Source organism: Fundulus heteroclitus, chromosome 1 (assembly GCF_011125445.2).
Source record: "Fundulus heteroclitus isolate FHET01 chromosome 1, MU-UCD_Fhet_4.1, whole genome shotgun sequence".
Lineage (NCBI taxonomy): Eukaryota > Metazoa > Chordata > Actinopteri > Cyprinodontiformes > Fundulidae > Fundulus > Fundulus heteroclitus.
In genome coordinates, this window is record NC_046361.1 from 23,813,727 (window position 1) to 23,831,161 (window position 17,435).

General features: G+C 39.1%; 1 protein-coding gene across 1 annotated transcript; it reads left to right on the forward strand.

The window, feature by feature from the left end:
* The first annotated feature begins 351 nt into the window (after positions 1–351).
* b4galt3 (UDP-Gal:betaGlcNAc beta 1,4- galactosyltransferase, polypeptide 3) lies at positions 352–16,269 on the forward strand. Its single transcript, XM_012876498.3, has 7 exons — positions 352–644; positions 4,959–5,513; positions 5,613–5,848; positions 7,954–8,144; positions 8,228–8,350; positions 9,146–9,250; positions 12,220–16,269. The coding sequence occupies exons 2-7, from the start codon at positions 5,033–5,035 to the stop codon at positions 12,566–12,568; spliced, it is 1,485 nt and encodes a 494-aa protein (XP_012731952.2). The 5' UTR covers positions 352–644; positions 4,959–5,032; the 3' UTR covers positions 12,569–16,269.
* The last annotated feature ends 1,166 nt before the right edge of the window (positions 16,270–17,435 follow it).

Here is a 17,435-nt window from a genome sequence, read left to right on the forward strand (position 1 = left end):
AACTTTAAGAAAAACCAGATAACGCTTGAACATTGAAATGTACATTAAGGTCAGATTTAATGGGTTTCTAGATCTATCTATCTATCTATCTATCTATCTATCTATCTATCTATCTATCTATCTATCTATCTATCTATCTATCTATCTATCTATCTATCTATCTATCTTTTAATTAAAACAAGTCTATTATTTTCTGTTTTTCTGATCTCTCCAATATCTTTCAAAGCTAATTTCCTGGCAGATTTAATTCTCATTTAAACCAACATTAACGTTTTCCATGAAGCGTCACAGCCAACGAGCGAAATCCCTTTTTACTTTTAAATGTGGCGCTCAGTGCGTCACCGCGGTGCGCCTGAGCTCCAGCAGACGCGTTCACTGGAGGCAGAGGAGACGGACGCTGGCTCGCCCGCACCGACAAGTGGACGGATATGCAGTGATGCCCTTGCGAATGAAAGGGTCTGCGGCGCTCTCCGAACAGCGAAGGGAGACATTTCATCTCGGTGGAGGGGGGCGAAGGAGAAAGCGAGTGCGCGGCGTTTCGTGGGAATAGATTCGGCATCTTTGTAGCGCGCTTTGATGGCATCGGCCTGCGGACTGTCGGAGGAAGCCGGGGACTGGATTTGACATGTCGCAGGGATGTACCGGTGAGTCCGCTGCAAACTGCAGAACATGGAGGAAGCCTGTCATGGTGTCACCAATCATTTCAGGGAGAGTCGCTGTGGACTGTGGGTGAAACGGTGTAGGCCCCAGACTGAGAATGGCTCTTCCTGCTAGGGTTTGTTTACATAGCTTTAAGTAAGGTACATATGAAAAGGCCAAGCGATGGATGAATGTAGAGCAATCACCTGGATGGGGGGCTGCTACTTCTCAACCAGGTGAATCTGTTTACTTGCAAAAAAAATATTTTTCTACTCATAATTTTAGGGTCAAAACCAAGTTAACAAGCTCTGATGTGGCGTGTTATGAATTGTGTGGACCAACAGGAAACCGAGATGTTGGTTTAATTTGATTTGCAGCCATCAATTAGACTTGGATAGCATACGCCACAGATGTGCCTGACGAAAATAATCCTTTCTATATGAAGAAGCAAACATGACATTCGTTTGGAGCTGCTTGTCGTTGGCCAGCTTATTTTAGCTTCCAGGAGACTTCACACTGACATAAATGTGTTGCTGCACTGCTACTTATGTAAATTACTCCAAAGGTATTAATACCCACAGACAACCTCAGGCTTCGGCCTATTAGATTTGATCTACACAAGCATGATTGTGAACTGAAAGGAAAATAATGCATATTGTCATTCGTTTATTCACAAATTGTGTTCTGGAAAGTTTCTGGGTCAATCCAACAAATGGATAACCATTTAATTATGGGAGGGGGGAGCTGTTGAGTCGTTTAGCTGGAAGGTGAACCTCTGCTGTAGTCTTTTACATTATCTAAACAGGTTTTCTTGCAGGACTGTATTGCATTTAGCTCATTTTATTACCATTAAATTTGACCAGCTTCTCTTTCTACTCTGAAGAAAAAAAAAGACTAGACACACAATGACATAACCGTCACATCACTGTGCAGATGTCATGATATTTTGAATGTGAGGCAAAAAGTTGCAATTTAGACTTCTCATGACTTCATCTTGCCAAGTACTCTCTTCTTGCCGCTCATCCTTACAGACCCGTTTTGTGAAGTGCATGAGTAATATTTATTCTGTCTATTAAAAAAAAAAAAAAGCTGCCAACTGAGCTGTGGCTTTCTGCCACTCCACGGCGAGCCTCTTGTCAGTGTTTCTAATTACTGCTGCCCCTGTGTTTCTTTCCATTTTCTGATGATGGATTGAATAGTATACTATGGGAGAAGGTTAAGGCTTGAGATATTATTTTGCTACCTTATTCACTGATTGGGTCACTTCTCAAAGTAATTAGACTGATTGATATTTATGGCTGACAGAATAAAACAGACTGAATGCATATGCACATCACAAGTTTCATGTTATGTATAAAATACTTTTTAAACCCATGAATGATTTTCCTTTTATTTCAAACTTATGCACTCACATCATATCACATATCCCAATAAAGTGTATTATCATTTGTGGTTGTACCATAACAAAAGGCGGAAAAGTAAAGAGACTGGGAAACATTTCGCAAGGCACTATCTACAGAAAGCCTGGCAACGAAAGGAGGGGAAGAAGAGAACTGTAAATGATCAAATATTAATAATTATAAAATAACAAAATTTGTTTCTGAGAAAACATCAATGTGGTCTTAATCTAAACATCATGAAGAAAAACATAAAATCTTGGGTGGCTTTTTTAATCAGTAAAGCAACTATTACTGCCATTAACTTAATTTAGTTTTTGATTTGTTTGTTATTCTTCTTCTGAACTGTCACTGACCAGGACTAGCAAATTAGGTTTATCCAAATAAAACTAAACATTTAATGTTTTTTGCTGATTTCCTTCTTAGGTTAATCCAATAAATTCTATTTCCTAGGTAGGTGGGATTTTGAAATCTGTTGAAATCTTTAGACAGACTAAGCGTGCCGAAGCATTACTGCCCACAGTGAACATCAGCAGTATTCCAGTCTAATTTAAACCTGATCTCTGGAGTGCAGCTCTCCATGGGACTGGACAGTAAGTGTGACCATGTTTAGTTAAAAGATGAATATTGAAAGTTGCTTCAACAGAAATATATCACAATTAAACCAAATGTGCTCAATATGCTATTAATAAAGGTTGTGTTAAAACTTTCTGCTAATTAGATTTGGTTTTTATAGCATTTTAAGGAATCACAATTGTAGAATTGACTTGAGTTTTGGTCGGAATGTTCAATAAAACCAATATACTACAATAAAACAATAAAGTCATGTAAGAAGCTTTGAATAAGATTGCTTGTGTTTAACGATTGAACACTTATATTATTTTAGATCTATTTCAATATAGATTGTATGATATTTTGTTGTGGACTTTAATGCACCATGAGGTTATTGTCGTGGCCTTGAAACACTGTGTGGAAGGCCAGTCGCCTTGAAATTAGGGCAGAGCCGGTTGGCATATCATATCTTGTCATGTTATTTTAAACCTCACTCATAAATTGCTACAGACAAAATACCCTAGTGATAAAAAAAACACCTCAAACTATTCACCACTGCTGTCCTCCTTGCAAGTTACCATTGCCACCTGTCTTTTGTTCAATGAAGGCACCCTCAAAACATAAATTGTCACCAAAATCTCTGCATACATGCAGTACGTCATCGTTTAGTATATGTTGTAGAACAGTGTTTACCCAGAAAACGGTGTTAGAGGGCAAAAGGGACCAGAAATGCCTCACTGCTTAGGGAGCTGATGTGGCTTCTGCGCTTTCTGGAAGCAGCCTCGTTGTTAAAGACATTACATTCGATGCTGAAGCTACGGTTAATCCTGTGAACACCTATGCCTAGGCTGTATTTAGGTTGATAATCTGCCCTAACATAGACTTTTAAATTTGAATTTTTCAAAAAAGTAATTGCTAACAGGATCTTGTTAGCTTAACCAGAATTTCCAAACAAATAGTAACTCATTAGAGACAACTCCGATGATCTGGAACAGCAGATGTAAAGATTTGTATTTGACGTGTTTTGTTCTGTCTTGCTTTTTGTTTTGTTTTTTTAAATAAAATACTCAGAAATAAGTCATGCCTGGTAGCGCTGACAGCTCTACAGATTCCACAGTTCTTGGGCACTATTTTCCACATCTTTCTGCCAATTCCCTTCAAGGTGAACCTTAAAAAAACCCAGAGTATCACTAATCCTCCTCTGTGCCTCAGGGCTCCTTGTTGAAACATGCTTTAGTCGCTCTAACAGAGTACACAGACATAAGCATTTGAATCAAGGATCTCACATTTTGTCTCGTCTTCTGACAATGCTCTGATTTAATGTCAAACATTAGATCATATTTGACCTAGTTCAGTGTCTTGTTTGTATTTTGAATGTGTCAAAGGGGCTTTGATTCATTCTGGTGTAAGCCAGGGACTTGAAACTGTTTCTGGTAAGTTGATATAGACTGCAGTTGGATGTTCTTGTGGGTTTTGCTGCCAGCTGCAGAGTAAGCATCTGCCACATAGACCTGATAAAAAAAAAAGAAAGAAAAAAAAAGAAAAAAAACCCTGCAGGAAAGTTGGCCTTATTTCTGCAGCAACCTCCATGTAGAAAATAACTCTTTGATTGGATTGAAGGAAAGGTCTCGCATTTTCGGATGGTTTTTACACCACATGGCCACAGCTTATCCTAACTGATCATAAAGGACTTAATGTTTACACCCACCTGGTGCCTCGCTCTCTCACAGAAGGATGATACGGTATTGGGCTCAACATGAGATCCATAAAGAATTAATGCAGTGCTGGAAATTGCGTCACACACGGTAATGTTCGCTCTACTCTATTGCTGTGCTCCTTCTGCCAGGCCTCTTAGTCTCATTTGTCTAGCTTTCCCTCTTGTTAGGACTTATTTGTCTTCTTTCGACTTGTATTTATACACCAAAACATCAGTCTAAAAACTTCCACTTTTGTGCCTCAAGGTTCTGAAGAAAAAATTAAGTTTACCACCACTTTTGTATCAGATTCATACTGGAATGGGATGTGGGTGGACCTTTCTTACGAAGCATGAATCATCTGTGTTAATTATTAATTGATCAATGTATCACCAGATGTTCAGTATTGTATTTTATGTGCTTCATAATCTTGGCTTTCCTATGTATGCTGTGTGTAAACACCTGTTAATATGGCAAAAATAAAGTCTATAATATTGGTTTTGGGTATTACGTGTCAAAACAGTTGAAGCATTTTACTAATGCAATTGCTGACTGCAGAGTTTGTGAAAATGACATGAAACGAAAGACACTGATGTTGTGCAAACTGTGTTTAGAGTTTTGGAAATATGATTGCGCATATATTTTAGCTAATAACCTTTTTTATATTTCCTCTCAGTGTTATCTGTGGTCAGAAGGTGATGGCAGTGCTGGCGGAGCATCACCTCTACTTCTACCCATTCCACCTGATCGATGCCCCTTTCCTGCACAGAGGCAGCATCTGAAATCTGGACAACCATCTTCCCTTCCTCTCCCTCTGTCTCTCCTCACTCATTTCATACCACTCCCTCCGCCCTCCTCGTCCAGCTGCTTTTTGCCTCTCCCTCAGTCTCTCCTCCCATCCTTACCATCTTCCTCTTTAACCTGGAATTTCTCTGCAAAGTCTCCTTCTTCATGATGGCTTGCTTTGGGCGGTCTCTGGACTCCCCCTGCACACTAGCCTTGCTGATAGGCTTTCAGTTTGCCTTTGTGCTCTATTTCTCCCTCGGGGGCTTCAGAGGTCTGGTGTCTGTCCTGGTGCACACCACAGAGCCAGAGTTTGATTATTCTCGACCTCATGACGTCTACACCAACCTCAGTCACCTCGGGGTACCGCCTCCTCCGCCTCGGAACTCTGGGCTTCCTGCTTCAGGGCAACCGCTGAGAGACTGCCCCATCCCCTCCCCCCTGTTGGGTGAGAAGGAGAGGATTGTTGAATGCGTTCTGTTAAGCTTAGTCAATAGTTATACAGTGAAAGATGCTATGTTTTTTTCTTTCTTTTCCTGTCCTCCAGTTGGACCAGTGTCCGTCCATCTATCGTCTCCTCTCTCTTTGGAGGAGATCCGACAGCGGAACCCTTTAGTGTTGCCTGGTGGACGGTATCGGCCTCCGGACTGCGAACCGCACCACCACACGGCGATAGTGGTACCGTTCCGAAACCGACTAAGCCACCTCCGGTCCCTGCTGTACCACCTGCACCCTTTTCTGCAAAGACAGCAGATACACTACAGCATCTACATTGTACAACAGGTCAAGTGTTGTTTTAATCTGTTTCTGTATTTCCTGTTGCTTGAAGATAATTTAAATGTGAAGAGGAAATGCATTGTACAAGAGTAATGATGGCAAAACCCTGGATTGATAATGGCTAGTTAGCATATTTTGATACTAGTGTCTAAAGGTGCTACGGTCCTTTAAAAGACTTTTCATATCGCCAAACATTTTCACAATTTGTTACAAAATGTATTCAATTGGGATCAATTGGGATCGTATGTAACAGGCCAACTTCAAAGTAAAGTACACACACACACGTATAAATGAAAGAAAAATAAGTGGAAGAAAAAAATTCATGCTTTAATTATTATTATTTTTTAATTAAGAATCATCTCAAAAGTGTTGCATGGATTTGTCTTCAGCTCTCCTAAGCCAATACTGTTTAGGACCATGTTTTAGTGCAAACACAGCTGCAAGACTTTTTGGGTATGTCTTTACCAGCCTTGCACATCCAGAGACTGAAGTCATGCCCATTCCTCCTTGGAAAATAGCTCAGTCTTAAGTAAATTGTGTTGAGCCTGTCTGTGAACAGCAGTTTTCAAGTTTTGCCACAGATTCCCAATTGGATTTGGGTCTGGGCTTTGGGCCATTCTGGGATACAAATATCCTTCGATCTTAAACATTTCCTTTGTAGGGTTATTGTCCTGCTGGGACGTGCCCCCTGTGGACCAGTTTTCATAGCTTCTAACAGCTGTTTTTCTGGGATTGTGCCGTATGCAGCTAAATGCATATTCCAATCAGTTCTGACCAGCTTCCCTCTACACTAAAGAAAAACATCCTCTCAGCATGATGCTGCCACCTCCATGTTTCACTGTGGGGATAGTGTCTTCATGGCGGTATGCAGTATTTGTTTAGCATCTTTGCATGTAGGTCAAAAAGTAATTTTTTTGTTGTGTTCCTAGGACTAGTTGAAACCTTTTATTCGTAAATGTTCTGACCTCTTCAGTCCCTCTGAGAACAGCTGTGTTTATACTGAAATGACACACATGTAAACTCTGTTTAATTAATAGGGGACTTTTTTAAGTCACTTGGATCTACTGGATTTCATTTTAGTAGTATTGTAGTTAAAGGGGACTGAACACAAATGCAGGCCATTTGTAAAAGGTGGCATGGCATCACTGTAGAAACCATTTTATGTAGTGAAAATGAATGAATGACAGAAATGGCAGATGAACACAATCACGTTCAGATGTGGATTTAAACCAACCTGTAGAGGTAGTCCAGATAAGAAGGGAAACCCCAGTGGAGATCTGTGAGAAGATCATCCTTAGGACCTTTTTCTTTATTTCCAAAAAAAACTTCCCTATGTTAATGTTGCACTTGAGTAAGAGGAGAAAATGAAAGCTTGATAAAACACCAAACAAATGTTACATCAACAATGGTGCATATACTTCCACACAAGATAACTGTGTTTCACCCATCATTGAGCAGACAAACAAAAAAACAACAACTGGGGTTAAAACGAGAAAACAAATAAATTGCAATGAATGACATGCAACAATGGATGCAATAATACCTAACTAAAATCACACTTTTCTGCTTGTCATGTGATGGTTTGAAAGGGGTTTGCACTGGCCATGCCTCTCAAACACCAGGTTGGCATGCAGATAGAATTTAATGCTTGTTATAAAGACTTTGGTAAAACCAAGATGCTACTCTATGCTGCCATTTTGGCTCCTCCCTTCTCATTTCCCATACACTTTAAGTATTAATCTGACTCTGGCCAAGATCAGCATTTTTCTTTTAGTCATTTCCTGAATTATGACATTAACAGGCATCTGACTCTATTTTTTTTTTTTTTTTACTAATTTTAGAGAATGGCTAAGAGAAATGGGCCTTTCTTTAAAGAATATTTATAATCCAGCGAAGAAGAAATACATCAGGGAGTTACTAATAAAGAATACCTAAACATGCAGATCAACTTGAAAATGTAAACATAAATAATTATTAAAGCTTTAGTTACTTTTTTAAAGAATTGTTAAGTGGGATCATAACTTTTGACTGCATTATAATTATTACTGCTGGTTTTGATTGGTCTTTTTGAGATTAAAAGATTTCAATACATTGTTTTTCTCTGGCTTCAGTGGGGGAACAGCACTTTTAACCGAGCCAAGCTGCTGAACGTTGGGGTGCGGGAGGCTCTTAAAGATGAAGACTGGAGCTGCATTTTCCTCCACGATGTCGACCTGCTGCCCGAGAACGACCACAACACCTACACCTGCCACAAACAGTTTCCCACACACCTGTCTGTGGCCATGGACAAGTTCAGATACAGGTAGAAGAGCACCATGAAGGAGCGTATGGGTTTAATTCATTGTTAACGCGTTGCCCTGACTGAATGGGATGTGACTCTCTCAGGCTGCCGTACCAACAGTATTTCGGCGGGGTGTCTGCGGTGACCCCAGATCAGTATATGAAGATGAACGGCTTCCCCAACCAGTACTGGGGCTGGGGGGGAGAGGATGATGACATTGCTGCCAGGTGAAGCAAATGATAGAGGCAAACAGAGCATGATGACACGGAGATTAAGAGTAGATAAGTTCATAAGCATTTTGCCTCTTTTGCTTTTTCATTTTAGCTTTGCTTTACTCATCCATGTTTTTTTTCTTCATTTTTAACAGTTTCATTGCCGCCTATTTTACTTTTATTTCTGTGTTCTATCATCTTTCATCTTCATGCCTTTCCATTGCTGCCAAGTTTCTTTATGTCACTTGGAGTGAGCTCAGTGGGTATGTTTGCACGGAGTATATGTTGGAATGGGGTTCCTTTAGAGTTTACAAGAAGTATTTAGACCTTCTATTTCTTTCTTAGGATCCTGTCTCTCCACTTTCTTGCTTATTTTCTGTTCCCTAGTTTGCTTTAACAAGCACTGGATGCATGATCCCCCCCCCACCAACACCAAAAAACAAACAAAACTCCCCTGAAAAACTTAAGCAACAATATTTCAAGTCTACCCTCATAAGCACTTTAATTTGTGTCAATTTAAATTTGAATGAAAAACACATTATAACCAGTAGCTGGATAATTTTCCAACTGATTTTGATAATTGAAGCTGTTTGGAGGCAAGAGGTGGAAAAGGGGATTAACAGTGTTTTACGCTCATATCTTTTCATTTTGTTTTTTTGATTTTCCTTGTTTTCCCATATTTAATAGAAGCAAGCATAGCTTTAGCGATTGGACACCATGTTTATGCTTTGACACTTTTTTTCTCTCTTAAATGTATAACTGGGAATCTTCTGTCTCCTGTTGACTCCTGTTGTTTTGCTGCCAAACCAGAGTGCGGTTGTCCGGTATGAAGATTGTGCGCCCCCCAGTGGCCATTGGTCATTACAAGATGATCAAGCATAAAGGAGATAGAGGCAATGAGCAAAATCCACGCAGGTACTTAAGAGACAAAACTACAGACACAGAATTTATACACATCCAATTTAACTTTAATAGGTATCTTTCCCTATAATTGGAGTATTTTCTAAACACACAATAACATATGCATTTATTGTTTGTTTAGAAATTAAAATAATAAACAGCATTTATTACTGATACGTTTTAATGACAAACAATGGAGTAACTACCTTTACGTTCACAAATTATAATTAATTTTTGTTTGTTTGTTTTAGAATAAATATAGTCCACTTTCTTTGGTGACATGCTGAGATTGTTTTATATTATTTTACCAGCTCCTGGTAGACATTATACTAATTGATTTCTACTCTGATATTCTGATATTCTCTAGAGTTTATGATTATCTTTGTTCATAAATACATGTAGCATCTAACTGACTTAAAAAAAAGGTCTGTTTAAGACTGATGACAATTACACAGCTCATTGCCCCGCTTTCAAGCAATGAGCAGTCCTAGAATACTGATACAGCAATACAAGCTTTGTCAGATATAGCAGTGAGTTACAGATTCCTTTCTGTCTGAATTTATCCCCAATTGCATAGAAAATTTTAATGTTTTCATTTTCAAGAGGTTTCAATTTAGTAGAGATTCTCAATCAAATAAAAACAAAACATGAATGTAGGCATTTACTCAGCATATTTGTGAAATAGGCATAACTGTGTAATTGATTATAGCTCTGAGTGCTAGATGGCTGTAAAGTGTTTCAAATACAAATACCTTGGTATGTGTAGAATGTGCATTAACAGGCACTAGTGGTACACATAGACCACTTTGGTGGTTAAGGCTAATTCATGACAGTAGACTACAAGAGTTAAAGGTGAAATGTTTAAGAAAAAAGGACAATGCTGTGCTATTCTCATATTTATGTTTAAGAAAGAACCAATATAGAAACACTGAAATATACAAATTATAAATTGTACTGAGTAGGTTAGTAGTAGGACCCAAATTCAAGCTCAGAATTAGGCATGCAATGCCAGCAAGACATTTTATTGGTAAGACAAACATTTTATCTGAGGATAACAGGCTTGTACAGACTGTCAGCTGAAGATATGAACTAATTCATTTGTGTTGATCATGAAAAACAGAAACCAGGGATTGCTTCTGATGGAACTGTGAATGGGAAACTTCAGTTGAATTAGAAAAAATAATAGTAGGCCTATGTTGCATCCTACGATATTTGTCTGTATATTATTGTTGCTGTATGACTGTCTGGCCATTTTCACTATGCACGACATACAATGTTTGAACATTATCCAAACAAGAGCCAACACAAAAGGTAAAAGCCTTTGAAATACCAATAGCCAATGAAAAAAGAAAAAAAAAATTTTCTTAGAAAATTATAATAAGATATAAGATTTAAAAGATATAAAATATATAAAAAGGATTCCAGGTACATAAATGTCATGATATGAACTACACAAGCATTGGGATGACTGCTGACTTGACAGATATCTAGCAGATAATCACTGACTTCCTCCACAAAAAGGGTAAGCCACAAAAGGTCATTGCTAAAGAAGTTGGCTGTTTATAGAGTACTTTATCCAAGCATGTTGATGGAAAGTTGAGTGGACGGAAATGGTGTGGTTAAAAAGTTTCAGCACTACAACGTAATGCAAAGCCCATTCAAAGGATTGGTAGAGATTCCAAAGGCGTGGACTGTTGCTGGAGTCAGAGCTTCAAGAGCCACCTTAAACAGCCTGATCCAGAACATGGATACACGGTTGCGTTATTTGTGTTAAGCTGCTCCCGAAACAGAAACGATGCCATAAGTGTGGCTGCTGGCCAAAGGAGAAAAATAACTAATCCAATATTGATTGGTCCAAACTCCTCTTTTCAGGGGAAATTTGTATTTATTTTTTAACTCAAGGTCCCACAGTCTGGGGCAAAATTGGAGTAGCACAGAACCTTAGTTGCTTGAGGTCCAGAGTGAAGTTTCCACAGTTGGCAATAATCTGAGGAGCAACGTTATCCAATGATGTTCATCTGCTGTGTTTAATCTAGTCACATGCTTCATGGAGATGCTTACCTAAACCCCCCTAGCAGGAATATATGTGGTATTGCCAAGAGGAGGATGAGAGACATTACACCCAATAATGGAAAGAGCTGAAGGGAACTATTAAAGCAACGCAGGCTTCCTGAAACTCCTCAGTGGAGCCGGAGGCTGACCACCTCTATATCGTATTGCATTGATGCAGTAATTCATGCAAAAATAAGCCATGACTAAAAATTGGTTGTGTATAATACTATACATGGGCATACTTTGCAGCAGGCTAACATTTAAAAATACTTTTTTTATTTGTTCAAATATTTACATTTTTCAAAATACTGAATTTTGGGTATTAATTTTACATAAATAAACAGCACCAGGTGTAATGAACACACGATACATGAGTCTCAGTTTTTGGTTTCAGTGACCGAAATAAACTTTTTATAATATTCTAATTTACTGAGATGTGCCTGTAGTATTTGTAATTATTATGGCTAACTGCTGAAAACTCACAATTATAGTCAGGTTCACAGGTCAACATTTGACACAATCTTATGTAAACATAGGAACCTTTTACTGAGAAAGAGACAAATTAAACACATTTTTAAACAAAAGTTGTACAACTGATCGGCAATAAAAACTTTGCCAGAAATCAATCAGATCCAGGACTCTTTTTGAATGTTGCATTTTGGACAATGGATCGGACAGAGAGAACACAAACTGTGAACTGAGAGGAGACGGTGTGGTTGCTGAAAGTGCTGAACGGATCATTATAGACTTCTTTTTTGTAACGCAAAAAAACAAACTTCAAATGATTTATACAAAAGCTAAAACAATAAAAACCTACAAAGTATAGAATTATGAGCCAAAGAAAGCCTGAACAAAACTGCCAGGAAAACTTCATGAAACTCGGCTCAGAAACCACAGAGTACATAAACACAATGTGCTGTGTGTCGTTCTAGATTCGACCTCCTGAAAAAGACCAGGCTCAACTGGCACTCCGACGGCCTCAGCTCGTTGACTTATGAGCTGCTTTCCAAAGAGCTGGAGCCGCTCTACACCAACCTGACCGTCAACATTGGAGAGGACCCCCGGTTCACCCAGGGTAAAGCTCACAGCGCCGTAAAAGCTACGCCTGTCCACCCGCGTAGCTCCAGCAAGGACCGAGGCCCGGCTAAGCAAGTGAAAAGTCTAGAAGAAGCAGTGGCGGGAAATAGCGTTTGGGTCAAGCCGTCGGGAGAAAAGACAAAGCCCACCCTGTCCAAGACAGCTAATCAAACCACACAGGAAAAGGCAGGAGTGATTAAATAAGAGGTGTTCATTGAGAAATAACCTTGCATTTGTAGCATAAAGTGGATTCCCCCTTCATTTGGATCTGACAGAAAAAAATGATGGAAAGCAGCATGGATCTGTTGCATTAAGGGTAGTTGTGCACTGGGTCACAGAGACAAAAACCTGTTCTCTTTACAGATTCAGGGCTATTGAATCCCCTTTTTCTTGGGTTTGTGAGCCACTGAACGTGACACTGACTCTTAAGGACTGGCAAAGAAATCTGTCAGAGCAGAACGAGATAAAAGGCATCCGAGTAAAGGTCCAGAAAGCTCACCGGAAATGAGACAGCGACAGATACAGACCCCTGAAGACTGGAACTGCTAGTTGCCAGCAGCTCATCTGCAGAGCTGCAGCTTTAATCAGTCTGCGCCTCCTATTCCCCCTCGTTCAAAAAAACAAAACAAACAAGAAGCTGCTGCTGTCCGTCCACCTCGCTCCGTTGGTGGGTTTGTGTTTCTGTGCCTTCTCTCTTTTATGCGCATTTTATATACTGATAGAGATGCTTTTAGGGGGCTAAGCTAGGATAAAGCTGGGAGGATAAAGCTGGTGCTGGACCAGAAACACCCCCTGTTCCAGGACTGCTTTTTTATATATATATATATATTTGCTTGCATCGATCAATCACTGACCAACGACATAGTTCCTGGAATATCCTAGAGTTTATATTTATATATCTATATATAGAGAAACATGTTTATTTGTGTACTCCTTTAGTTTCAATGTCCTTCATTACAGTCTGGTGCCTCTCTCGCTCTCTCTATAACGTTTAGTTTAGAGACAATCAAATTATATGGGAGTGTAAACTGTATCCAAACACATAACTAAAATGACGTGGCATGATAGTTGTTGTCTAGTTTGACTATATTCTTGATACACAGACCTGTGGTTCTGATATTACCTGTGTTATTTTTTTGTTTTGTTTGAATCGTTTCATTTTAGATTAGTCAGGCGTGAGAATAAGAAGAACGCCTGCAGATGGCAACGTAAGGCACGCAATGAGAATGTCAGGCTAGTGTTCTAATATCTAACGTGGTTATGGTGAAAAACAAAGCACTGTGCGTAGATTTAGCTTGCGAACAAACGTTTGCCTCTTTCTGTCTGTCTTTATTTGCTACAGTGAATCTTTTAGAGGCTAAGGCGAGAAGGAAATGTTTCAAGCTTGATATGTTTTTGCTTCATTTGAAAACCCCTGAAGGCTGTCTGATCAGGACATGCATGTAGGTTATCATGTACCTGCAACGGCAGATATAGCTTCATTCCAGCCGTTCTGAATGTACTTTGCAGTGTTCGTCCGAGTTTGTGTTTTGCAAAACGGAGAGTTTAGTTACAGTGCCTTGCAGAAGAATTCATACGTCTTCGACTCTTTTCACGTTCTGACGCATTACAGCCACAAACATCAGGGTGTATTTATGGGATTTCATGTCGTAGTGAAACAATAGCAGTGCATAGTTGTAGACAGGAAGGAAATTAGTACAGAATTGTGTTTTTTTATGTATTTTATTTTTCGTTTTTACAAAAAGAAAAAAATCTGAAAAGTGTGATTTGGATTTTTATTCAGCCCACCTTGGTCAAACCTTTATAGAGTGACCTGTTGCTGCTCTTCCCAAGTCATTTAGGGTATTTCTTCAGCAGCTTTGTACATGAAAAACTAATGTGTTTTCTTAGCAAAACATGTCAAGCTCTGTCAGATTGGATGGATGGTGTCCATGAGAATCAATTCTAATTGGATTTAGGTCTGGACTTTGACTTGGCCATTCTAACACATTTCATATCCTTTGAATACGCTGCCTACCAGCTAGATGGCCTCCAACTGCCTTTCATGCACACCATATTTATAATGGCGTGCATCATAAATGGGAACATTTTTAACATGATAAAAAAGAAAAGTTAAAGTTAATGTGGAGTAATCAAGGGTCCTCAACACAATATTTAGCGGCAGTATCAAATGTGCTTATTTTCCTAATATTGTGCACTTTAGTTACATAAATGTTGTTTTATAACCTTAACCAGCTTTATAATTCTCCAGAAATAAATCCCTGATCTTGCTGCTGTGTTATTTGTCTTCCTGATGCTGTTTATTCTCTGACCAACTTCAGAGCTCTTCACTTCTTCCCTAATTAGGTGAGATCCGAAGACATTTGGTTGCACTGAATTTTCTTTGTTGGTGTCAGAGTAAAGGTGGCTGAGTAAAAATGTGTGGCGCACTTTGCAGATTTTTGTTTCCATTTAAAATGCTTCTGTTTCTCAACTATGCACTACTTTGTGTGGTCTTAATCAGATACAGTGATGTTTCTGACTGGAATGTGGAAAAATGTGAAATGACAAAAAAAAAAAAAAAGCGAGGGTGCTTTTGCATGGCTCTTTACCGTAGTGGACTTAAGTCTGATCACGAGTTAGCAATATGATTTCTCGCTGTTATCTGAGACTGTACAACTGAATCTAGTTTCGAACGAAGTATTGTATCCACTGGTGTTGGGGTTTGTTAAGACAGTAACAGGCAAAGTATGAGTTAGTGTGAACTGAATGTATTCTATTTCTTAAATAATTTTATATGTCACTGATAAAGCTAAACATGCTTACATCTGAGGTGATCTTTAAAGTGTTCTCTATTGTAGATCAGACCGATGCTCCATTTACAGCTGTAACACATCTCTACATGTCTTTTGTCATCTGTGTGCCTCATGAAATAATTAAAAAGGCCCCATAAGGACTAAAGGACCGGATGTGTGCCGCACCGTTAGATTTGAGCACCCTCGTGTGGCACCGCTTGGCGAGATAAACCAAGCGCTGAATGAAACTGCAGTGTTGTGACAGGAATGCTAATCATAAACGTTCGCCATTCACAGGCTCTGAGCCAATCAGATACTTGCATCACAGTGTCAGGAGGATTTTTATTTATTTATTTTTTTTTTTTTAAATGTACGCAGCATCACATGACTCTGTCCCGTCATCTTAAAGGAGAAGAGAGGCTCAGATCTTTATTTGCCAGTGGAATCATGAACTACGTGGTGCAAAAGACTTTTATGAATGGATACTGATCCGTGTTTATTCTAAAGTATTCTAATAAAGTATAGCTTTGAAAGTACAGACCAAGAGACAAATCAGATTCATAAAAAGATTTATGCAGTATTAATGTTTATTTGCTTACAGATTATCCTTCATTTATTATTATATAACCTGGTAAAAATATTATGATATGTAAGACTGATGCCGTTTTAAAGAAATATAATCTCAGCAGATTAATCAGCAAGCCATGTGCTTCATGTGAGATATGCCATATATTGGATATTTTAGTTTTTATAAAGACTATTTTGCAAAGGCATTGGAGTTTATATTACAGTTCAGTATTTAAATGAAGGATACAAAAAGGACAGCTGGCTTAATAGATGGTATCTTCTTGCACTCTCTGAGAAAGGAAAACCCCTCTTACATAAAACACTGGAGAGGATGTTAAGTCCTTTCATCTTTTTTTTTTAGGTTGCCTTATTTACTGACCATATCTTGAAGAGGACAGATGTGATTTATTTATGTTTTTTTTTTTTTGTTTTTTTTTTTTGTACCTGTGTGTGTGTGTCTGTTTTTACGGAGCTAAAGCAAAAAAGTAACAGAATCAAGGAAAATATATGGGCTTCATTGTGAAAGAAAGCAAATACATAAACCAATAAAAAAAAAACACGATCAAATACACGTCTCCTTTATTTGTTCTCTGATTAATATTCATGTACCGACCTAAATGTGAAACAACGAGCGTGATGTGCATCACACCATAAATGTGCGCGGCTTAGAGCGGTCCAATTCCTAAAACCCTCGGAGCATCTTGATGAATGCCGGTTAGCGTTGCGAATAGTGCTGCTCCGGCTGGAAGACTGCAGAGATCAGATGCTCCATACCAGACTGTTAGATTAGCAATCATGCAGCAGGAGAACCACATGCTCCACAGCGATTTAACTGCACAGACCTGTTACATCACACTGTGGGTTGCAGGCCTCGATGTTCCATGTGGGCATAAAGGGCTGGATTAAAAACTTGGATATGAGCTCTTCCCTATAAATAGATGGTACCCCCCCCCACCCCCCACCCCCAGCTCTGTGTTTGATCTGTTTCATAATCTAAAATGCTACATGACTCACCAAGAGAGGGCAAAACTCATGAAATGGGTAGACCTACGGAGCATATTACAGCCTATCCAAACACAGACATAAGCAAAGGACCCAGACACATGTAGGGTAGTGACATCATGATGTAGTGCTGCGGCTGCGTCCCATCACCTGAATGACGGGTTGTATTCAGCATTATTTAGCATCCACGACTCGAAGTTACACTACTTGACTTAATAATAGTCTATTCAGTATGTTTCTTTAACAAATGACCGCCTGAAATGACTGATGAGTTGTAGGTAAATAAATATGTATTTTTTTTGTTCACAGTGTTTTGCATCTAATACAACAGAGAGTAAAGTGGTAACAAATATCTGAGTAAAACAGAAAAATGGCTGGGCAAGACGAATGTCTTGAGGTGTGATTTAAACAATCCACACTGTCAGCCACCCATAATGTTCAGAGACTGTTCCACAGCTTCAGACCCAGTCCAGAAGGTCCAGATCAAGGAACGATCTCAAAATCAATCTCTTTTGAACCTTGAACGTGACCAGCAGTCAGTTAAAGTACATGAGCACTGGGGCGTTATGAGTATGGAGTGGGGCCTTGTTAAGTGGATTTGCAACTGAGTTTTGGACCATTTACAATTGGGAAACCGAAGCAGGCACAGAGAGAGCTTCAGTAGTGTACGGTCGATGAAGCAAAAGCATGTACCGTTTCTAGCTGCTCAAGGCAGAACTGGATGTACT

Coding starts and splice junctions, on each gene's coding strand:
- b4galt3 (XM_012876498.3), top strand. CDS start 5,033: ATGCCCCTTTCCTGCACAGAGGCAGCATCTGAAATCTGGACAACCATC. Junction 5,514..5,612: donor CATCCCCTCCCCCCTGTTGG/GTGAGAAGGAGA, acceptor CCTGTCCTCCAG/TTGGACCAGTGTCCGTCCAT. Junction 8,145..8,227: donor ATGGACAAGTTCAGATACAG/GTAGAAGAGCAC, acceptor TGACTCTCTCAG/GCTGCCGTACCAACAGTATT.